The sequence below is a fragment of the Harpia harpyja genome, chromosome 16 (genome assembly GCF_026419915.1).
Source record: "Harpia harpyja isolate bHarHar1 chromosome 16, bHarHar1 primary haplotype, whole genome shotgun sequence".
In the NCBI taxonomy this organism is placed as follows: Eukaryota; Metazoa; Chordata; class Aves; order Accipitriformes; family Accipitridae; genus Harpia; species Harpia harpyja.
In genome coordinates this window covers 7,582,269-7,605,921 of record NC_068955.1, presented here as the reverse complement: position 1 = coordinate 7,605,921, position 23,653 = coordinate 7,582,269, and the positions used below count along the sequence as shown (strand labels likewise).

The window sequence follows — 23,653 nt, the reverse complement described above, 5'->3', positions numbered from 1 at the left end:
TGGATGTGCGCTGGGGACCAATGCTTCTTGCCTTGCGCCGCTTGGCTGCTGTGGGGCTGCAGTGCTGCGTGGAGCCAGGATGCCGGGAGGGTTTCTCTTCTTTGGTGAGGAGCCTGAGCCGTTGGAGTGGGGTGGGCAAGGAGAGGGTGCCATGGGGACAGATGGGAATGAGACGGGAGATACAGCAAGGGTGCAGGGCATGGCCAGGCCTGCAAAGGTGCAGGTTGCTGTGAGAAGTGGTGCAGGACTTTGGGTCGCGGGGCAGAGAGGGGCAGAGCAGTGTTGGAGGCATCGTGGGGACCCTGGGACTGGCACCCGCCTTCGCCTGCTTCCCTTGCACCCTGCCAAAATCTGCCAGACCCAGGTGCACGCCCCTGCCAAGGCAGCTGCTGTCAGGGAGGGTTTTGCCAGCCCTGATGTCCCCTGCACATCACCGCACTGCCAGGGGCTGCCCGGGAGCTGAGCCCCGCATTTCGGGCCATGCGATCATGCGCTGCTCCCTGCCAGCCTGGGCCTGGGTGCTGTGGGATGCCGGCTGCTCGTGGGGCTGCCTGGGGGCTGCCGGTGCGGTGGCAGGTGAAGCAGGTCCCCGCTTGCGTGGTGTTAATAAGCTCCTGGCCCGCCCCCGTGCAGCCCACTGCCCTGCGCCGTGCACCCCGAGCTGTGGCCAGCCAAGCACATCGGGGTGCTAATGAGGAGAGAGCCAGGCTCGCAGCACCTTGCAGTTAATTGCTGCTGTCTTTTGGCTCTTAACGAAGCTTCGCTGCAGAAGAGGCAGCAGCCTCCCCTCCCCTCCTCTCCTTCAGGCAGCCTGACCCCTTCAGCTTCCCCCCACCAGCCCTGTCCGCTGCCCGACACCAGCCTGGCCCTGGGTCCATGGGTGGTGCTGGGTGCTCTGCCCTGGAGCTGTGAAGGGAGGGAGTAGCAGAGGAGGAGGTTAGCACCGTGCTGAATGTCACCCCCATCCAGCTGTGGTGTTCCCAAACCCCATCCCCTCTCTCCGTGCTCCACAGGGCAGCTCAGTCCCAGCCGTGGAGGGCTGCAGCATCTCCTTCCTCCCAGGCTGAGCAGACCTGGGGAGCGCTGGCAGCGAGGGAGCAGGGTTGTATAGGGGGTCGCCAGTCCTGCAAGGGCCCAGCAGAAGCTGGGCATCACTGCAGCAAGCCCTGCTTGGGCATGCCCAGCTCCTGCCTCATGTCTGTGTGGGTGCAAGGCAGCACTGTGGGGCTGAGCTGGCTGGTGGCTCTGGCTCTGCAAATGCGGTGACGGCCACGTGCTCTGCTTCCATCCCCTGCCACTTGCACCATGGCTGGGTCGCGTGGATGGGTCATCCTGTGGCTCAAGGGAGAGGTGTTGGGGCGGTTCAGGGAGAGCTCTCCCTGCCAGACAGGCTGGCCCAGGGCTTGGCTTGCTCTGCCTGAAGGTGATGACCATCTGCATGGGCAGCCACTGCTGTGGAGGGCAGCGCATGTCCCAACCTGTTCCTTGAGCTGTGCCAGCCACAGCCTGCCCCCTCCCCAGCTGTGCGTGGGGCTGTGCAGGAAGGGGTTAATGGCTAGCCCATACCTGCAGTTGCATTTTAAAGATGTGAAATTAAAGCCCGTAATTTATTCTCCCCACACACGAAGGAGCAATTAGTTCTAAACACGGCTTAATCAGTCAGCGCGAGATTGATTTCTGTAGACTTGGATTTGGTGGCTGCTGGCGAGGAGCCAGCCTGGGAGCAATCTCCAAATAAATGAAGTGCAGAGAAGTAAGCCATTACATAATATGATAGATGAGGCTGGAGCTCACTCGCCTCTTCATTAGTATTCCACTGTACACCAGCAACGGCACCAAACTTTCTCCCCGGCACCTTGGTTTCTTCCCCCCTTCCCTGTCCCTCTGCCCCCCCTTGAGGCTCGGCAGGGGCAGGAGGAGCTGCCTGCCTCCCTTCAGCAGCCCCTGCCGAGCCCTGAGCCTGCGGGCAGTGCTGGAGCAAGGGTCTCTACACCATGGACTCATGCTCTTCCCTGGGCTCTGCATCTTGCCTTTCCCCTCTGGACCCTGGGGAAACCGAGGCGCAGGGAGCTGGAGTGGCAGCTCATGAGCTGCAGAAGATCAGCAGCAAAAGGCAGATGTCCTCACCCCCTCTTCCACCGGCCGGAGTTTTGAAGGCATCTCGCCAGGGTCACCCCAGCCTGTTACCCTATGGGACAGTAGCAGCTGGGGATGCTTGTGCTGGGACGTGGCCCCTGGTGCAAGCTCCCTGCCTTCTCCTGCCTTCTGCAAGGGCATCCCTGCTCCGGCCAGTGAGCTGCTCAGAGCCACAGCAGCAGGCAAGAGCCAAGAGGAGTAGAGCACTGCTCTCAGTAGGAAACTCCTTTGAGATGCTGGATGTGGATGCAGGGAGCCAGAGGTGTCTGGGGAGAAAGCAGTTCCCAACCAGCCCTTGTCTGGGCAATGGGGGTTGTAGCCAGGTTTGCAAACCCCCCCTGTGCTGTGGTACCCGAGCCTCTTGAGCAGGGTGCGTGCCTTCTGTCCCTGCCACCAGACCCATCCTGCAGACACACAGAGAACCAGACCTTCCCTCTCTGCCTGGGCCCCCAGTGTTGCTCGCAGGGGGTGACAGGCATTTTGGGGACAAGATCTCGCATACACGGTGCTGACACGTTGCTTCGGGCTGTGGTGGTGCTGATGCACACTGCGCAAGGCATGCTTCTCCTTCCCCGGTGATGAGGGAGGAGGGGAGCACATTGCAAAACGATGCGGGGCAGGGAAGGGGTTTGGAGCCAGCTCCAGAGGGTTGGTGCTTGGCGGTGTGTGGGCAAAGGGGGTCCCTCTGCCCGTGGAGCTGGTGGGGTGCCTGGCGGTGGGGAGAGTGGGCTGGGACCTCTACAGAGGTGCACGTGGACCAGGCTGTGCTGGGAGCATCCCGGTGGGCTCTGCTTGGAGCATGGGTGGTGCCAGGGCTGGGAGGGATGGAGAAGACCTGGACCTCTGCACGGACATGGTACGGGGCCTGACTCCACCCTGCTTTTGTTGCCTCCTCACCTTGTCCCTCCCCAGGCTGCTGCTAGGAAAGAAGAGTCCCCTGAGACGTGGTCCTGCCTGGTGCAGTGCTGGTGCAGGTCCCCAGGGCACATGCTGAAGACCCCCGCCACACTCCCTGCCATGACAGTAATTGCACTAATGATAGATAGCTGTTAGATGCAGCAAAGGGCCACGACCCGTGGGCTCCCAGAGGTGAAATGCCTGGCAGTGCTGTGGGAGAGACCCACCAGCTGAGCCCTCTGAGCCCTGACCCCTCTGGCTCAGGCAGCCGTGGTGTCCCAGGGGATGGAGTCCAAGTCCCACATGATGCCCCGTGTACCCCCCCAGCCCCGCGGGCATCCCCTTCCTGCCTGGGGTGCTGGAGCCGCTGCTGACCGTCCCCTCTGTCCTTGCTGTCTCCACAGAACTCCATCCGGCACAACCTCTCCCTGCATACGCGCTTCATCCGCGTGCAGAACGAGGGCACCGGCAAGAGCTCCTGGTGGATGCTGAACCCCGAGGGGGGCAAGACGGGGAAGACGCCCCGCCGGCGGGCAGTCTCGATGGACAACAATAGCAAGTTCCTGCGGATCAAGGGGAAGGCCAGCAAGAAGAAGCAGCTGCAGGTGACGCAGGAGCGCGGGGAGGACAGCCCTTCCTCCCAGCAAGCCAAGTGGTCGGAGAGCCCCGCGTCCCACGCCAGCGACGAGTACGACGCCTGGGCGGACTTCAGGACGCGGGCCAACTCCACGGCCAGCACGCTGAGCGGGCGCCTCTCACCCATCATGTCCAACCATGAGCCGGACGAGCTGGAGGAGGATGACGGTACCCCCTCCTCTCCGCTGATGTACCCCAGCCCCTCCAGCACCATGTCTCCTTCCCTCAACGCCCGCTGCTCCGTGGAGCTGCCCCGGCTGACCGACCTGACTGGCACCATCAGCCTGAACGAGAGCCTCGGGGAGAGCATGCTGGAGGACCTGCAGGACGGCTACACCATGAGCCCTTCGCAGCAGCTCCCCCCGGCCGCCCTGCGGCAGCGGAGCTCCAGTTTCACCTTCAACTCCAAGTGCTCCACCATGGGGGCTGCCACCAACACCTACTGCGGGACTATCTACAGCCAGCCGGCCATGAGCCTCATGCGCCGCCTGCCCATGCAGACCATCCAGGAGAACAAGCAAGCCACCTTCTCGCCCGTCAGCTCCTACAGGAACGCCTCGCTGCAGGACCTGCTCTCCTCCATCTCCTACGCGCACAAGGAGAGCATGGTCCCGGGGGACCTGCCCCTGCCGCAGGCCAGCCCCATGGTGCCGGCCCGTGGCCACAGACACAACCCGCTGCTGTGCGGGAGCGGGGAGCAGGGTTTGTCCTCCTACCCGTCCCACTCGGGGTCTCTCATGAAGAGCAACGCTTTGTACCACCCGTCACCAGCCGGTCACCACCCTGCGGTCAACACCAGTGCCTTAGCTAATCCTGTCAGCCTTATGAGCTTGCCCAGTGACACGTGCAGCATGACAGCCATGCCGCACCACGGGCATCTGCATTCCTACGCTAATAACCAAGGGGCACACATGAGCTTGCTGGATTCGCTGCAGGGCCCCTACCCGGGGGCTGTCCACCCCCCCGTGTTGGGCCAAGACAGGTTCCCAGCAGACCTGGACCTGGACATGTTCAACGGGAGCCTGGAGTGCGACGTGGAGTCGATCATCCTGAATGACTTTATGGACAGCGATGAGATGGACTTCAACTTTGACTCGGCTCTCCCACCGCAGAACGGGCTCAACGTGCCCGTGCTGCCCGGGGGTCCGCAGCCCACGAACCAGAGCTGGGTGCCCGGGTGATGCCTGCCCCGGGGTGGGGGGCTCGCCACTGAGAAGCCACGAGGGGAACATTGAGACTAATCTTTTTTTTTTCCTTTCTCTTCTGCCTTTATTTGTTAAGATGGGCTAGAGCCATCGGTCTGAGCTTGAGGTCGAACACAAAACACAAACCGTAGGGTCAAATACTGAGACGGGGTAGGGCCCTCAGCCCCCAGCCCACACGTGTGCCCAATCTGCTGGGTCCTCCCGTGAGCATCCTCTGGAGGACACAGGGCAGGCAGTCGGGAGAGGCAGCCGGAGCCAGGGGGGTCCGGGGGAGGGGAAGCAGGAAGGGAAAGCCTTTCCAGACGGTCCCAGTGCCCTGGTGCGATGGTGCCGTTTTGATTTGTCCTTGGGCTGGGTGACAGAGTGGTGATGGCTGGTGGCATGGGAACCCCCTGCATGGGCATCCCTCTCTGGAAAGGGACCCTTTTCTCTGAGCCACCTCGGGAAATGAGTCCTCTGAGTAGAAGCGTCAAGAGTGGGGACCCTGCCCCAGGGCAAGGCGGGGCTCGTCACCCCTAAATCCTGGTGGAGATCTGAGCTCTGCCAAGCCCACACGCCCGAGCCACCTCCACTGCGGGTCTCCTTACGTGGCTCCAGGCAGGTTTTCTTACCAAGCAGTGAGAAGAGGGGGTTGGTGATGGAGGGAGGGGTATGCAATCTGCAGCCCTGGGGACGGCACCTCGGCAGCCCACGCACCCACTGGTGGCTGGGGGTGCCACGGTCACTCCTGCCCGCAGGAAAGCTGCAGTACCCTGCCCAGAGCAGGCGTGGGCACGCTCCTGCGCGTGGTTCACAGTGCTGCACGGGGTGGTGCTGCTGGGAGTGACGTGCTGCTGGCCTGGGTTCCCTGTGCCAGGGGCTCAGGGGGAGCTCAAAGGGTCGGGGGGGGGGTGTATTTATTCAATTTCATGCACTCTTTTGCTATTGAGTTTTTGCATCGGAAGGAAGAAAGGGTCGAGCTTAGGGAGAGGAGGAGAGAGGCTGTGGGCAATGCTGACAGCTGCCCATCACACGTCTCATCTTGGCTTGGCCACGGCTTTGGGTGTTGGATGACAGGGTGGAAGCTGGGGGGCTGTGACATGGGTCATCCTCGCAAAGGGGGGGGGTGTGTGTGAGGAGGGGAGGGATGCTGTGGCCAGGTCTCCAGAGGCAGCGTGGGGTCCACCCTGCCCCAAACCTGGGTGACCCACGCTGCTTTCCCTGCGTGCAGAGCTCAGGGAGGTGCCACAGGGCTCACAGCTGGGGCTGTGGGGCTCCTGGGGGGGTCATTACTGGTTACAGGAGTGACTCTAGCCAGCAGCCAGCATGTCTGTCCTGGAGGGCTCGCTGCCCATGCCTGGGATGCCAGGAGAGCTGGTCCAGGGGGCTGTCAGCAAGAGGGGTCAGCCCTGGTGCACCTATCTGCCAAGGGCCAGTGCTCCATGGGGATGGGGACCACGATTCACACGTGGTCCTGCTATGTGTCAGGACCCCAAACTGGCCCCACTGCTCTGCGGGGCAGGAGTGGGCCAGGGTCCCACTGCCATCCTGCACAGCTGGGGCGAGGGCTCCCCGCTGCAGGGCAGCTCAGCCCTTGGTGCAACGGGGTTTTTGGAGTGGGGCAGCCAGGCAGGCTGATGGGCAGCGGGAGCGGCTGGTCCAGAGACGTTGGAACTGGGAGGAGAGGCTGTGGGAGCTGCTGCTCTGTCCCACGGGGCGCTCTGCACAGCCCGTCTTCCTCCTGGGCACCACAGGCTTTCTCTAAACCCCCTAGCCCTGGGTTGCAGCAAGGGTCAGTCCACTGAACCAGCACGTTTTCCCAGTCCAGCTCTTCCCTTCTCGCTCCAGCACCACCTCCTCTACCACGGTGCAGGTGCTGGGTCCCACCGAGCCATAAGGGAAGCGCGGCTGCTCGGAGCCGGGGCAGGGTGGGACCCGGGGGTGGGCACCTCCTGCTCCGCTCCTGACCCACGTCTCTGTGGCAAATCATGACAGAGGAGCCCCATGTGCCACCGTTCACCTTCACCCTGGGCACACGGCGGGCATAGTCTCTAAAGACATTCTTACAAGTTAATTAATTATGTTTACATTATTTGATCATGTACAGAATTTAATATATTCTATTATATATAATCTTTCTTGAATGCTTTTTTAAAAAGGATTATTCTTTGGTCAGGATCATTACCGCATTCGTTTTATACACCACCTCTCGTTTCAGGCATATTTAAAATAATTGGAAACCAATTGCAAATGGCTATTTAATACCCAGCACCCCAGCTCTGCACTTGGGGTGTGCAGGACTGCTAGCGAGGAGAGGCAGGGAGGGCAGCTGGGGCTGCCATGGGAGAAAAGGGGGGGCTCTGCCCCCCAAGCATGGGAGAGAGGGAAGGGGTCCTGGCTCTTCAAGGCATCCGATCTCCAGGCACACATCCAGCAGCACACCAGCACGCCGAGCAGCGCGGCCAGCTGGGGCTCACCCCGGCAGTCGGGCATTTGCAGATGGGATGCTCAGGCACAGGGACCCTCCCAAAACCCCTTCGGTGTCACAGATATGGGCCGACCATCGTCACGGAGGGGAAACCGCACCAGCAGTAGGAGAAAAGACCCCCCGACTTGTCCCGGTCCTGCCCCGCTCCCCCGCCCCCGCTCGCCTCCCCCTGCCCCTCTGCGTGGTGCCCCCGGGCATCCACCCCCGGGGCACGTCCCATTGCGAAGCTGTCTTTGTGGTTCGTGACCGTGGGGTTGTCGTGTGTGCGGTGGAGTCGTGTTGGTAAGCGTCGTGTGTACAGTCGTCGTGCGGTGCGAGGGACGGCGGGCAGTGGGAGGCAGGCACAGAGACCCCCCCTAAAGTGGCTGGGACCCCGGGGAAGGGGGGTGGCTGGAGGGGGAGGCGAAACGGGCTGGCCCCGCCGCGGCGGAGGGGAGCGGAGCCAAGGGACCTGGGGATGCTAGGACCACGGTGCCCGGGTGGGGTGGTGGTGATGGGACAGGGGTTTTGGGGCTGTGCTTCGTGCCCGTGGGGCAGGCAGGTCCTGGGGGGTGGCTGGCACGGCTGTGACCCCTGCGGCTCCTACCGCCCCGCTGCCGGCACCGCTGCGAGTGCGGGGAGGGGGAAACCAGGGCTTTATTTCACTGTCCGGCCATGGCCGAGGCTCCGGGTTCCCACCCTGGAAACAACTCCCCGAGCACAGGTCACCTCGCATCCCACCTCGCTCGGCTTCAGCCTCCCCGCTCCATCACTCCGTCTCCCTCCCGGCCCCCCCCCCGCCCCACAGGACAGCCTTTGGGGACAAGGAGCATCCTCTGCTCCCAGCCCCGCTCCCGCCCAGCCCCAGCCCTGCCCGGAGCGAGGAGCCGGCGTTGAGGGGACGCCGAAGGGGCCCCACTGGTTTGCTTCATACGGCGGTTTTCGGTCCGTCCTTTCCCTCATATTTATAACTGTACAGACTGGGGGGGAGGGTCTCTGACAGGTGTCATCTCTCACCACGCATCTATCGTAGGCAATGGTAACTTTCTTGATCGTGCTATTAGAGTTTGTGTATGTGGCAATGTAAAGAACTGTGTATAGTGCATTGTACAGCATATTTTCATGAATAAAATTGTTTTAAATATTACAAGGCGGGGCTGCTGCCTTCAATGCTTATGTGTGTCTGGGCTGAGACAGGAGGGACAGTGCTGGACCAGTGAAGCTGGGGGGACTTGGAAGAGCCACCAAGGAGAAGATGCGATGTTTGGGGAAACTGAGCTTGCACCCAGCATGGGGATGGTTGGGCTGTGGAGGTGTCTGTGCAGTCCTACCTGGACACAGACCTCAGGACATTGTCCTGGGCAGTCTATAAACACACCTATTTGCTGACTTTTACCAATATTTTCTGAGACTGACAGCCTGCCTCAGTGTCACCACTGCCTGGGGCAGTGGTGAGTGACGATGTCCAGCTCGTGAAGGTGCTCGTGCCCTGCACCCACTGCCCCAAGCCCCTTCACTCCCCGACAAGGCTCCCTGGGTGCAGCCCCCAGTCACGGGCCTGGAAATCCCCTTTTTCAGCAGCTGTTGGAGCTCTTTGGACTGAAACTTCCCCTTCTTGCGGGTCAGTTTATTTTCTGCCCTGGAAAAAAATTGCCGAAGTGACTGGAGGGTGTGGCTCCCATTTGGGGCAATGATTTATGGTGGTGGGGCAGAGTGGGTTGGGAAAACACCTCTGTGGTTCAGGGCTCAGGTTCAGGGGTGGGTCTCTGCTCTAAGACCCCTCAGTCAGCCTTGTAAAGGGGACTTGGCCACCCAAGGGGCTCCCCAGCATTCATCAAAGCACACTGGAGAAGCTGAAACCCCTCAGAGGTGCTCTCAGGCACAGAAAGCTGAGTATTGCCCTGCTGCCAGGCACTGTAGGGGCCGAAACCCCCATACCCACCCCAGTGGTGCTGCCAGCCAATCTCTCCGCCTCATCCTGCCTCTCCTCGCCGCGATTTTTGGATGGCTTCTCTTAGGGCTCTGCAGGGAGGGCAGGACTCGTCCCAGGCCACTTGGGGAGGACTTGAATTCAACTTCTCCCTCAATAAACAGCTAAAATGAAGGTGGGGAAACTGAGGCAGCCTCCAAAACTTATTTCAAAATATCCCCGCCATCTCCACACCCACATGGTGCCTGAGGGAAGCGGCTGCTGGCAGCAGTTCGGAGGCGTCTGTGCACACCATGCACGGTGTTGGAACGATATGCCTCCATCATATTGCACTTGTGGCCAAGCACCCCAGTGTCACCAGTTCAGCCACCTCCACTTGCTGGCATTGCAGGTGGAGCATCTTTCTGCTCTTGTGGATCCAGCGTTGTCCCCACATCACTGCCATGTAGCAAAGTGCAGGCATGGGGAGTCCTGGTGAGGAGGCTTGAGACAGCCAGTTCTTGTCCACTGATGGTCCTCTGGTAGCTTGGAGAAAAAGTCATTAGCGTGGCAGGGCGGTCATGTCTTGGAAGTGCTCCCGAAGGCCTGGCACATCCCCGTAAGCTGGTCCCTATAGGTCAGTCCAGGACAAAAGGATGAAGGGGAGGAGGGATTTCAACTACTAAAGACTTTCCTAGCAGAGAATCCAATTAGTGCAGAATTTAATTGCCATGGCTCGACAGAAGAGGGGCTTTCAGCCCCTGACCCAGCAGCGAGCCCGGCTGGGTGCGGAAGGGCACTGTTGTTTGCACCGTGCTGTCACGGCACAGCGGGACCTGGCACGGCTCTGCCGTGGGGTGTGCCGTGCACCAGGATCTCCTTCAGAACCAACACACTCACAATGGGTGGGGAGTGTGGGGTCTCTCTCTGTGGGGCTGGAGGAGGGCTGCTGCAGGGGGACCCCTCTGCCTGGCCGGAGGGAAGCAGAGGGGTCCCTCTTTGGTGGCTGAGCACCCTGGGACAGGAGGGTGTCTGGGATGGGATGTGGCATTTGTGTCCTGAGTGGGCAAGGGGTAGGAGAAGCCTGAATGTGCCATGGACAAGCTGCAGGAACCCAACGGGATGTCACCCCAGTTGTCACATGGGGCTCAAAGGCCAAGGGCAGAGGAGCACAACCAGGGATTTATCTGGGGGAGGACACTGGGATCCAGGTGTTTCTCGTGGGTTTCAATGGGGATTGGTGCTGGACATGAAGCCACTCACACCTTGCTGTAAGGAAACCTGCAACATAACACAGGATTCCCGCTGGCAGCATCTGCACAGGTTACAGGACTGGCAAAGCCACAGTGATCACAGCAAGCCATTGGGTGCGGGTCTCATCTCTGGAGTGGGTTTAGCTCAGCATTTCATAGGAACAAGGGGCAGAACTGAGGCCAGTGAGATCAGGGCTGGAGCAAAAGAGACACCAGGAGGACTTTGGGGGCTTGAACATCATTGTGTGAGCTACCACTGCGTGAGCTACCACTGCGAGGCAGCGGCTGCAAACGGGGCCCAGAGGAACAGGGTCCCCCTTAGGACAGAGCACAGAGATGGACAGATGTCATGGTTTAACCCCAGCCAGCAACTAAGCACCATGCAGCCACTCACTCACTCCCCCCCCACCCAGTGGGATGGGGGAGAAAATCGGGAAAAGAAGCAAAACCCGTGGGTTGAGATAAGAACAGTTTAATAGAACAGAAAAGAAGAAACTAATAATGATAATGATAACACTAATAAAATGACAACAGTAATAATGAAAGGATTGGAATGTACAAGTGATGCATAATGCAATTGCTCACCACCCGCCGACCGACACCCAGCCAGTCCCCGAGCGGCGATTCCCCCGCCCCCCCCTTCCCAGTGCCTATACTAAATGGGACGTCCCATGGTATGGAATACACCGTTGGCCAGTTTGGGTCAGGTGCCCTGGCTGTGTCCTGTGCCAACTTCTTGTGCCCCTCCAGCTTTCTCGCTGGCTGGGCATGAGAAGCTGAAAAATCCTTGACATTAGTCTAAACACTACTGAGCAACAGCTGAAAACATCAGTGTTATCAACACTCTTCGCATACTGAACTCAAAACATAGCACTGTACCGGCTACTAGGAAGACAGTTAACTCTATCCCAGCTGAAACCAGGACAACAGATCATACAGGTTCCCAGCAAACGGGGCCAGGGAGCAAACGGGGCCATGCAGCCTCTTGCTCCTCCGTGTCGGCTGTGCCGTGCAGGCTCCTGTCTCACCAGAGGCATGAAGCCAGGATGTGCTTTTACCAAAAGAAGGTCCTTCACTCTTTGCTGTGTCCTCCAGGGTCTCTGCCCAGATTTTACACCATCCAGCACAAGACATGGGCACTGGAGAAGCAACTCCAGAGAGCACCAACAGAGGAAACAACTTTTATTCTTGTTATCCCTTTCCACTGGCATTACTAGCCCTTTCCATGGCAGTCTGGTGCCCAGCGCTCCCCACTCTGCAGATCACCCCCAATGTCCCCCTGAGCCCCACCAGTGACTTCCCAGCAGGACCTCCCTCCTCACAGTGAGTGCTGCTGGGACGCAGACAGCCCAGCACATCCTCCTCATCGCTGCTGGGACGAGCCAGGGAGAAGAATTCCCTGCAGAGCCCTGCAATGGCAGCTTGTGCCTGCTGCTGTGCAGACAAGCCCCTGACTTCCTAAACGTGGTCTTAAACCACCCCACATGGTAGTTCGGGTTTTCCTATTTTTATGAGAAAACATCACACAGGTGATCCGTTGCTGTTCTCCGTGTCCTCAGCAAACCCCACTACCGCCCCGGAGAAACTTGTAATCCTGGTTTTAAAGAAAAAAGAAAAAAAACAACAGGAAGAAAGACGTCAAGTTGGTTTGACAGGATCTATTTTCATAAATCCCTGTTGATTGGCATTAATTATATCACCCTTTCTGATTCTTTATTCATTGCATTCCATATCAGCCGTTCCATTATTTTGCCTGGGATCAATGTCAGTCTGACAGACTTGTAATTACCTACGTCGTCCTGTTTCCCCTTTTAAAATATTAGGCCAACCTCCACTTTTCTCCTGGGGCCCCGGAAATTTTCATGTGCTCTGCACCATACCAAAACTCAACGGCAGTGGTCCAGGACATGCTTCAGCCAAGTCCCCTGGCCGGTGGTTTTCCTCCCTGGAGGTCTGCAAACCCCCAATGCCAGGCATCTCCTGTCAGCTCCTGAGCAGAGCCCGTTTTTTGCTCTCCATGGTTGTCCTCCTTCCAGACGCTCAGCAGAGCTGCCTGCTGACAGCTTCTGCCTGCTCTGCACGCACTGACCTTCTCCCAGTGCCATCTTCTAATGCCACCACTGTCACCAGGAGCCCGGCAGGCTCAGCCTTTGCACAGATCTCAGTGCACTGACAGCGCCCTTATGCAAGCATGACTTGCAGCCTGTTGTGAGGGTGGGATCTGATGTTGTGCCAAGAGGTCGGACAGGACGGGTCAGTGGCCGTTCTGGCCTGAAACGTGGTGGGAACGCAGCCTGGCTCGCTTCCCACCTAACTTCATTCCTGCTCCGGTGACGCCCTCACCCCCTCTGCAGCAGCACCCTTCCCAAGGAGCAGGCTGCTCTCCTGCAGTCATTTCAGCCCAGACTTCACCTCTCCCAGCTTCCCTTGACCCTGTGCTCAGGCCTGCTCTTGTCTTCAACTCCATCTGCTCCCTGTGCTCTCAGTCTCCCAGGTCTGCCCAGAGCTGGCATCCACCTCCAGCTCTCTTTCCCTTGGCAGCTCTCACATCCTTCTGCTCTTCCCTGCAGTCCTCCCTTCTGCCACTTTCTCAGCCTCATTGCACCAGATAGGAAGATGAACTTCACAACATCAGGGTAAAGAACTGGATCTCACCAGTACCTCGTTCATGGTACATGGATATCCTGGATGCGACCAGCCCATCATGCAGTTTTAGGAAGCCAGGGTGTCGGTGATGCCCTGGCGTCCTGGTCTGTGGATACACATGCCTTTCTAGACATGAGCTCAAAGCCACCCTGCAAACGGACAAGCCATCAACCAGACGTACTCCCCAGTGTGACTCTCAGGCTATGGATGATTTCCATCTGACTGTAAAGATGGACTGCTCTGCATATGTCCCACCGTCTGTCCTGGTCTGGGGATTGGGAGGAAATGATGGAGTAGGACCATGCGGCAGCTGTGCGGTCCTGAGCCAGGAACAGCTGCGTGCAAGGTGCTGGCAGTGCCCTGCTCCGGCAGCCGTTGCAACAGAGATACTGCACTTGCAGTGCTGGTGACTACTGCTGTCACCTCTCCTCGTGTCCCAGTCTGCAAGGATCCACTATGGAGGTCCTCAGCTAGGATGGACATCAGCTGGAGGTGAGGACGATACCAGAAGGCAGTAAGCTGGGGAGAGACCTGGGCTCCAATTCAGCTCAGGTCTCAAAGAAGCAAGCTCTGGGGATGCAGAACAAGGCTGAGAGATCAAGAACTAATCCACCAGCTGATTTGTTCAGTTCACACAGGACTGCCCCGACTGGCCAAGGAACCCTTCAAGAAGTTGCACAAAGCCCATGGTCCATGAGAGCCTTTCCTTCCCATCCCACCTGTCAAAGTGAGCTGGATGAAGTCAGCAGGGCTGAGGAAGGTGGCTGGCTTGGCCCATGCCTGTGCAGCCTGGAAGACATGGATTAGTATCACTGGGAAGGGGATGCTCTTTAGAGAGTGTTGCCCAAGACCTGTCCTCCAAAGGATGCCCAAAACATCGCAGCAAGGAGGCCTTCCAAAAGAGCAGGAGATACGCGTAGAGCCCTGAGTATCCATGCAGAGCTGAGGGGAGGGATGCGGTAAGGCGGGCGGTGTTGCGGGGGAGCAGGATGAAGAACAGACCAGGTAGGGGCAGAAGGGGTTTGGTAGAGTCCCTGGTGACCTCCTCTGGAGAGAAATGTTCTGACATGGGGAGCTCTGGGATGTGAGGAGCCAGAGGGACCAGGGCAGCCCAGACAAGGAGGTCTTGGTTCCCATTGACCCCAAAGCCTTGATCCTGCCCACAAAAAGGCCTTCACTGGTGCTGCACTAGATGCTCTAGGTGAAGGGCAGGGAAAGCCATGCACCCACCATCTTCACGCCCAGCTGCAAGCCACCATTGCCCTGTCCCATTCCCGCAGGCAGCGGCACAAGGCATGAAAGAGGATTTTGGAGCCGAGGAAGGCTGAGACCATTCAAGCAAAGCATCATTAGGGATCTGCGTGCTGGTGGGAGGCGGGGAGTGGGGGCAGCCCCGTGGGGAGCAGCGCCTGGCTGAAATGTGCTGCTGCTGAGCAGGAAGAGGGACGGACTCATCCAGCCAGCCCTGCAGCAAAGCTGAGCCACCCCGGGCACTGCCTGTGTCCCTTCCCACCCCCCAGAGCATGCAGGAGAAGGAAAGAGAGATCAGTATCCCCACTGAGAACCGGGGAACGGGGAGAGGTGGAAATCCAGCATCTCTCCTGCTATCCCCACTCTCCTGCCCCTCGCCAGCTCTGCTCTGCCCGCTGCCTTCGCCTGCCTGGAAGGCAGGGACGTCCCTGAGGGGGGAAAGGGCACATCTGGAGCTGCGCAGAGATTTGTCTTCATTTACAGGCTTTGGCCGGGAGAGCGGGAGGGTCTCCAGCAGCTGGGGCTGTGCCTCTGACCCTTCCCACCCCATCCCGCCTCAACAGAGCCGAGGCTGGTTTCATCTCGCTGGCGTTGGCTGCAGGCTTGTCCTGAGAGGATACTTTGACATATTTTACTATTATGAGATAACTGGCACTTGAGAGGCTTAATTGAAGAGCTGCAAAAGTGTGTTGCTTTCTGCTCCTTTGAAGACAGCAGTCCCTGCGTGGCCATGAATGCTCTCTCCGCTGCATCAGCGGCCTCCCCATTGCCCCTGTGTTTCGTTAACTTGGCACCTCAGAGCTCCTGGATGAGCTGGTGGGATCCAGCTCACAGGCGCATCGCTGCTTTATCCGTGGAGCTGAAGGTCCTGGGGAGGGGACAGGGGCTCCCGCGGGTGCTGGTGGGACAGGAGCCAAGCCGGGGTGCAGCATCCCCCTCCCCACGATCCCACGGGCAGATGTATCCACAGACGCCCTTGGAGCATGCAGGAGAGGATGAGGACAGAAGGCTATAGACAAATAAGGAGGAAAGCCTTCAGGAGCATGTGTCTGTCATAAGATATTCCCTTGCAGAAATCTTGGAAACCTTAGAAAGAGTTTTTGCTCAATGTTATTAATTAAGGCAAAAGAATCCCCATATGGAAAGAGAAACAGTCAAGTTATATTTTTGCTAAATACGCGGCACCATATGGTAACATACAGAAAATTGGCCACATAGGCAGCCTAGAATATATGTTACCATATGTTCATATGTACTTTATAATTTCTTTGTTTTTGAAAGAGGGCATTGTCTTATGGGGCAAAAATGAGCAGCCCACCCCAGGGAGAAGGAGAAACATCACAAGCTGCTTTTGCTGAATTAAGCCCAAGGAAGCAACCCAACCACCTGGCCTGGGGGCTGCCTGCACAGGCAGGACAGATAAGACAGCACGAGGGCAGTGTGAGCTTCTTCCCTGCTCCGCATCCTCCACCATACCTCCTCGGCATGGGCTGCACTGCTAATAACCTGCATGTGCAGGCTGGGGAGACCCGGAGGAGGAGGAGGAGGAGCGAAGAGCCTCCCTTTTGTGCTGTCCCCAGGAAACCTTAATTTCCCTGCAGCAAAAGCAAGAGGAGAGAGAGGGAAGGATCTGCTGGGAAAGTGGTGGAGACCTTGGGAATATGCAAAGAGCCTCCATCCACAGCCCGTGAGCACAGCACAGGACCCCGTGTGCGTGCGTGTGCGAGGGCCCGGGGTGCTGCTGGGGCGTGCAAGGCGTGTCGCAGGAGCACGGATTGTGCAAACGCGTGTTTGCCTGGGGAGGTGGCTGTGGGAGGAGGGGCGTACATTTTGCATGGGATGTGGGTGAGTGTGCACCCACACGTACACACCCCGGACGCCTTTGCATTAGCTGTGTGGCTCTCACAGCCCCCCGAGGGGGTTTTGCTGAGCAGCCAGGTCAGGAGGCAGCTCAAAGTGAATCAAGCTCTAGCCGGAGCCTGCTGGCACCCAGGTGCTGGTGGCTGCGTGTGCCACAGCTGCAGTGGTGTGCACAGGGGTGGCTTCGGGGCTGTGCCCATGTGTGCTGAGCTCTCACTAAGCTTGTCCCCCAGACTAATTGGAGAGAGGATCTCTGAACAGCATCTGCATGCACTTGTACGTGCGCAGGCATGTGCATGCACAGGGAGCTGTCATTTACCCCGCAGGGAGGTTGTCACAGTGGGAGAGAGCCCATGGCATGGCATAATGTCCCCAGAGACCAGGTCCTCAGAGACCAGAGACTCCCCGGCAGTGCGAGGGTGCAGTGGCCCTCTGAGGGGACAGGCCAGCCGTGTCCCTGATGGCCGAGTGCTGGCACAGAGGTTTGCTGTGCAAAGGTGCCCCAGCGTTTGGCCCTGCTCAGTACAGCCCTAATCACTTCTGGCTTTTTTTTCAGCTCCATTTTCTCCTCCATCTACCCTTAATCCTCCTCCAAGGACAGGCTGGAGCTTTGTCTTTCCAGGCTGCTGCAGCCGGCGTTGCACAGCGCTGACCTCCGGGCCCCGAGCACAACCCCAGCCCCAGCAGCACCCGGGCGGCTTTGGAGAGCCCGCGCCCTGCAGATCCTCACGAAGCCATAATTTAATCCACAGCCCCGAGAGCAGGGTTTCAGGGCTTGTGGCCGGCTGATTAATAGTCAGTGAGTCTGCGGGCTCCTGGCCTTCCTGACTGCCCTGCGTTGCTGCCGCTGCAGAGGTCTTAATGCAGGGCTGCAGAGAGCACTGCTTGGCCGGGACTGTGGAGAGCAGTGTGGGCGATGCTGTCTGAGCGGTGGCAATGCCTCCTCGTTCCCAAATCCATCAGCACCCTGGGCTGGACCCTCAAAAATCATGCCTGGGGGGGAACTGTGGGGCCACAACCAGGTGGGCAAGACACCTTTGCTCCTGTTACCACTGGATGTTTGCTCCCAGGTCTGCTTGTAACTCTGGCGCACAACCCATGGCTCAGCTCTCTGCTACAAATATAGCTGGCAGCTGCTAACCACTTGCTGTAAGTACAAAGCCTCTCTCCATGTTGAACACCGGCCCCTCTTGCTGGAGGTTGCTCGGCAATTCTTGTGCCGCCTGCCCTGCCCTGTGCATGGAAAGGACTCAACTGCAAATATGTCCCAGGAAAGTGAAGACTGCAGTGAAACTGTGTCCCCCAATGGGGAATAAGGAGGGCTGCTCCTTTCTGAGTGTGAGCTGAGGGGGTGACACCCAGGGTCCCCATCCCATCCATCATCCTGGGGGCTGTACCCAATCCCCACTGTGTTGCTTTCCTCCAGCCATGGGGCAGGAGCAATGCCGGAGAGTCCCTCTGTCCAGGAGCACGTCATGAGCTCTGTGCTCTCTGGCACCTGGTGCTGCAGCTCAGGAGATGATCAGGAGATGTGGGAGGCCTGGAGGCTGTCTGCCCAGCCCAAAAGTGCTTCATGGGTTATGACAGGCTTGGCTTGTGCAGGGGAGAGTGCTGGTTGTTGGCTGAGACCCTGGACCTTGTCTGCAAACACTCTCCTGCAGGAGATCCATGAGGTGTCTGGGGTGGATGTAGAATCCCAACCTCCTTGCATGAGGCAGGGTGAGTATGGGAAGGGGCTCCTACCCCTGCACCCACGGGGGAAGTGTTTTTAAGGGGATGAGCTTTTCCTCACTGGCTTCTCACAAGCAGGAGGGTGGGCTGTGCCTGGAGGAGGGGGGCTGCGGCCGGCAGAGCCCAGCACCTGGGGCTGGGACAGGGTGCAGGGCACTGTGCATGGGGAGTCTGACCCCGTGATGCTCGGACCACATGTGCCCTGCAAGACAGCCTCCAAATCTGCAGCCACGCCTTGATGCGGTCCCCCTGGGTGGCCAGAGCGGGACATCTCCAGCCGAACCGGGGAGGTGGGAAGGACCCTTTGGAAGGGGGCCGGCTGGGCGTCCACCTCCCCAGAGAGGAGAGAGCCACCGAGGCGGGGAAAAGCAGGGTGCAGAAGTGGCCGGGGCTGAGCCCAGGCCCTGTGCCCCCACCGAACCCTCATCTCAGACCGCAGGCGGGAGGAGGCAGGCCTCCCCCCTGCCTTCACGCCTGCCTCGAAGGCCAGCAGGACCTCCCTCTCTGCCGGGGCAGCCTCTCCCCGGCACGCAGCCCAGCTGCGAGCCCTTTGTGCCGAGGTCTGGGTGGCTACCGCCGCCCAGCCAGCCCTCCCCACCGCCCGCGGCGAGTCGGACTCCACACACGCAAAGGCAGGGCTTGCTTCCAGCCCCACTTCTAAGCCCCCCCTCGGCTTTGGAGGAGCTTCATTAAAAGGAAACACAAACCAGAAGCAGGAGGAAGCACTTTTAAGTTGCTGGCAGCTTTGCCTGTCTATGAGTTATGAGGTCTTGCTTTATTCATGGGGCAGAAAAAAATGCTTATCTCCTCAGAGTCCATTATGTTTCATTTGGAGCTCGGGTGCAATCGGTGCTTTGGCAGAAATATCCCCCTGCCCCGCTCACCCTCCCGAAACTTTATCTCCCTATTTCATTACTGGGAGTTGTGCTCGCCCCGGTTTATCAGCGGTGATGGAGTGGATTGCTGACTTCTCTGCTGTCCTAGCAAAAATGAGGATGGAGACATTCTGCTCCAGGTTCCTGCTATTTTCAGAGACCTTGGCTGCATGATTTATTCATAAAAAAGCCATTATTTATGCCAAAGAAAGAAGACAGAAAGGGTTAGCTTTTTAAGTGCTTATAATGCATTATATGGTACCTTAGCCTGCCAGACATCATTTATAATTGTAGAATCCCTTAACCTCCTTTTTCTCTTTTTCCTACCCTTCACATCAGTGCGGAGGGTGATAGCAAACTCGGTAATTAGCAGAAGTTGACAGATGTGGCAAGGAGAGGTAAGGTGAAATATCATCGAAGGAGACGTTTCTCCAGCACCTAAGTGAAGAAAGTCCCTCCCTCCTCCCAGCCTTGATCTCCCAGCACAGGCAGCGCAGGGAATTGAACACCACCACGAAGGCATTAGCTCATGGGTTCATTGGTATCCGTCCAAGCCTCCAGCTCCCAGCCTCTGTCTTTTCTGATGGCCTGCAGGTATCCCAGCTGGTTCCCGTCTTGAAAAAGGTCCTGAGAAACCCCTCCCTGCTCTCACTGGAAGCTTTGGGGTGCTCCAGGTCCCCGCTGCTGCCATGAGCACCCCAGCTACTGGGGCTCCTGGGGGAGGTTGGCCCAGCCCTGGGACACCCTGGGAATTCCCTGTGTCACAGGCATTGTGAGGACCTCTCAACTGCTCACCCTCACTGCAGTCCTGGGGGGAGTTCAGGCCCCAAGCCCCCCTTCCTTAGCTCTCGCACAAGGAAAACAAATGTCAGGACAGCATCAGCCAAAAAAACCCAACCCTAAAACCTGTAAAATGTGATGGAGTTAAAGAGCATGGAGGCTGTGGGCTGAGGCTGGGCAGAGCTCCGGGCTGGTGCAGCAGCAGGAGCTCAGCCATCTTCTGCTAACACCATAGCAGCTGCTGGGACCACAGTTTCTCACCAAGAGCTCTCAGGATTTTACTCCTGCAGCTGAGAGCACGTTGGACCCTGTTGCCTGAGCGCGGTTGGACGGGTGCCTTCCAGCCAAAGTGCTCCTTCTTCACTATTTCTGCCATCAGTCCCGGCCACACAGGGAGAAACGCCATCCTGAGCAGCATCAGCAGAACCTTCTGTTCCAGAGCTGAGTCGTCTCATGCAAAACAAGGCACTAAGGAGGATTTTAAACATCTCCATGTTTCCTGGGTCTGCTGGTCTCATGGAACCTGTGTCCCCACATCACTGCTCATTAAGTCTGAAAGCAGCGGGAAAGGGGATTATTTCCTGGGTCTTGGAGGAGACCACAGCATTCCCAGTATAACGCATTCTGGGGTGGGCATGGAGGTGTTTTCAGAAGCAACTTTAATTCACAGGTACCAAATCTACTGTGTGTTTGGGACTGGCCTGAGTAGCTTCCCTGTGCCTGGATCCAGCCTTTGCAAGGACAAAAGGAGGGGAGAGGGTTGTCCCAGCAGTGTGGGCAGTGCTGGGAAGGGAAGGGGCTGTTTCCCCAGGCTGTGGAGGTAGGGAGGGCTGCCCGGGTGCAACATGATGGCCAAGGGAACAGAGCCCCCCCACCAGGTCACCCCTAATCAGGGGGGGGCCATGTGGTGCATGTTCCCACCTGGCACGAGGCACCCACACTCTGGACTGCGAGACGAAACGCAAGAAAAACAATTAGTTACTTGGAGGTGAGAGGCAGCCTTCCCCTCCGGCTTCTCGTCTAAGCTGGTTTCAAGTAGGAGAAAATCCCCATTAAAAGGCAGTGCCATTTCCAAGATCCTTGAGTTCAAAAGCAGAGACAGAAATCTTAGCTCTGATTTTGCTTTTTAAGCCTAAGATAAATAAAAATGTAAGAGACGGGAAATAATGTAATATAATCATCAAGGAGAAGAGAAACCAAAGGCTCAACTCTCACATACACACGCAAATATAAACACACACAGAGAACACATTTTAAAACCAATTAAAATCCCTTTTGCAGAGAAAGCTCTTTCACCCACTCTCCAGGATACAGGCTATCTGCTTCCTCAGCGTGCTGTATATGAATAATTAAAAGCTAAACATATGTTAAAAAATGCAAACAGTACATGATCCTGGAAACTTCCTCTCCTTATTATTATTTCCGCAAGAAAGCTGTTAAATGGTTATAAAACTCGTGAAATACGCCAACCTTGGCATCTCGTGCGATTCCCTGCTTTGGCTAGGAAGGAGTTAAAACCATTTGGCAGAGACTAACCCATTAGGCCTAATAATTATGAAATTATAGAGGTACTCAGGTGACTGTTAATTTCACACATACTGTTCAGCTCTGTGGCTAATGAGAGCCTGAAGAACTCAAGTGCCTCATCTTTCTTGTTGAATGGTGACCTGCAATTAATGAGCTTCTGCAAGAAAAGGCAGCATTTTGCACTTGGGGCTAATAAGATGGCTTTTGTGCAGCAGCATTGTGATACCAGGAGCTTTCGAATGAAGATTAAGAACTTTTCCCCTTATTTATTTATGAGCGCTACGCAGTCCAAGAGACCACACATGCAGAGAAGCAGCCCTGGTGTGAGTCTTGGAAGAAACTTAAGAGCACAGTTGCTCCGAGGCAATGGCAAAAATCCTCCATCTCCTGCGCTGGGTAGTAATAAGACGGAGATAGCAGGGAAACAACTGCAGAGTGATCACCTGTGATGGGGAGGAAAAGGGCAGGTGTGGTTCTAGGAAAAAGAAATAGACCGAGACCCCCTTTTTCCCCCATTGGTGCACACATGCACGCATGCACTCACCCATCCCTGCAACGAAGACCCCAAAATAAGTCCCTCATAGCCAGGAATGACCTAGCATAACTCCTGCCTTTACAGCAATCTCCAGTTCAGGACCTGCACTGAGACCCTGAGATCAATCCCAGAGGTTTCCAGAGACGCCGACACAATTTCTGCCTGTTTCCAGCCTTGCATAAGTGCTGTGAAAATTGGATGGCTGCGATGTGCGTGCACAAATCCCCAGGACTATAGCTACTGGGCAGCAGCAGCCCAGTCACCCAGCCAGACAGTCCCAGCCTAAACCCATTGGCCAGCTGCAGCTCTCCAAGTACACACATTTGTTAGAAACCGGGATCTCCCTGCCCTCACTCTGTCAGTGTTTGTATAGTTATTCTTGGTGGCAGCATTATCATAATCATTATTATTAACACCAATTTTATCTTTAAATGCCTGCTTGCATTGACATTTACTTTATACACACACATACAAAGTCATACACTGCTACCAGCCGAAGCCAATGAGCCTTTTCAGGGTGTTCACTCAATCACTCAAGTGTATTTGAGAAGCTCAGAAATACCTCCTCCAACAGTCCTGACCATTTCTCCCTCCTTCAGGTGACCTCACTCAGAGCTCGAGCATTAGCAGAAAAAGGAGAAGCTGGCCTAGGACACAGGTATGTGGAGCAGCAAGCTGGGATCCAGGGGACCGGAGCTGCCTCCCTGGTCCTTGTTCACTGGCCGTGCATGGGTTGGGAGACCATCCTGAGCAGGTCTGGTGGTGCCTGGCTCTGGTTTGTGCTCCTATGGTTCCCTGTCATTAAAGCCTGTGGCCTCCCCAACCTTCTGGAGACTCCAGCTGATCTGCCAAGAGTTGCCCAGATAAAAGTCTTATGTGGCAGATTTTTGAACACCTTCCTCAGAAAGGTGTGTCCTCTCTTGTTGGGTAGGTACTGGTTCTCCATGGGCACATTCTTCTCCTGCTGTTTTGCCAGATGAGGTGAAGATGGTGGGTCCCAAATGCTTCTCAGTCCTTGACTATGCACAAAAGGCTGTGAAAGCTCTTGTCCCCAGGCACTGTGTTATTTGAGATGAGCACTCCTTGCTCTGGCAGCTCTCTGAAGATGCTGGCTGTTTTCTCTGCACCTTCAGAGGGTGATTACTGCACCTTGGGGACGCTTCACCCCCTGCTTGACACTCCCGTGCCATGGCTGATGTAGCAGCAGAATAAAGAACAGTTTATGGAGAAGCTGCTGACCCTGCTCCAGGACATCCAAACTTTTCTTTAAAACCTGCTGTGAATAGCTGCTCCTTCATTTGCCCCCGTTTCTTTGGGGCTGCAAACAGGGCACACATGTCTCTGCCTGGTGGGTGTCTGGTAGGTGTCTCCTCACAGTAATTGCTCCACCATTATTTCCACAGTCTAATCTGCAAGTGCTTGAAACAAGAATGAACCTCTGCCCAGGGCACAGGAGGCCCCATGCTGGCCAGACCTACGGGGTGGCCAGGGATGACCATACAGAAGAACCTGCAGCCAAAGCAAGACCTCCTCTCTGCAGACAGCAGGCACAGGTCCTCCCTGTTTCTGCAGAAGCTTCTCCTCACCCAGCAGTATTGCCCATGTCCTGCTCTAGTTGGATACTGGATGCTCATCCTGGCCTGGGTGAGACACCAGGAACTCAGCTGCTCCAAAGCCACTCCACAAGCCCCAGTTGCCCCAGCAAACTGCAAAGAGAAGGGCTGTTTGGGGAGGTCAGGGGCGTCCCTGGGCCAAAAAGCCTGCTGCTGTGTCCAGCGTGCCTTCCTGAGTCCTCCAGGTGCACTGGGTGAGGCGAGCAGCCAGGCAGAGGCACTTCGCTGTCCAAGGGCAGTTGGTTTCAGCAGAGGTGAGTTCAGAGATGCCCATCAGCTCCTGTTTCTCTGTTCTCTGTGAAAAACGTCACACCTGTGCTCAGTGGGGATACCTTTGTGCAGGCAGCACGACA

The 23,653-nt window shown here is 57.2% G+C and overlaps 1 protein-coding gene across 1 annotated transcript in view; it reads left to right on the top strand.

Annotated features, from left to right (window-relative positions):
* FOXO6 (forkhead box O6) overlaps positions 1 to 8,470 on the top strand; it is a 39,546-nt gene extending 31,076 nt beyond the window's left edge. The window contains exon 2 of the mRNA XM_052811605.1: positions 3,438 to 8,470. Coding sequence (XP_052667565.1) covers positions 3,438 to 4,850 — 1,413 coding nt within the window. The 3' untranslated portion in view covers positions 4,851 to 8,470. The remainder of the gene's footprint in view (positions 1 to 3,437) is intronic.
* The last annotated feature ends 15,183 nt before the right edge of the window (positions 8,471 to 23,653 follow it).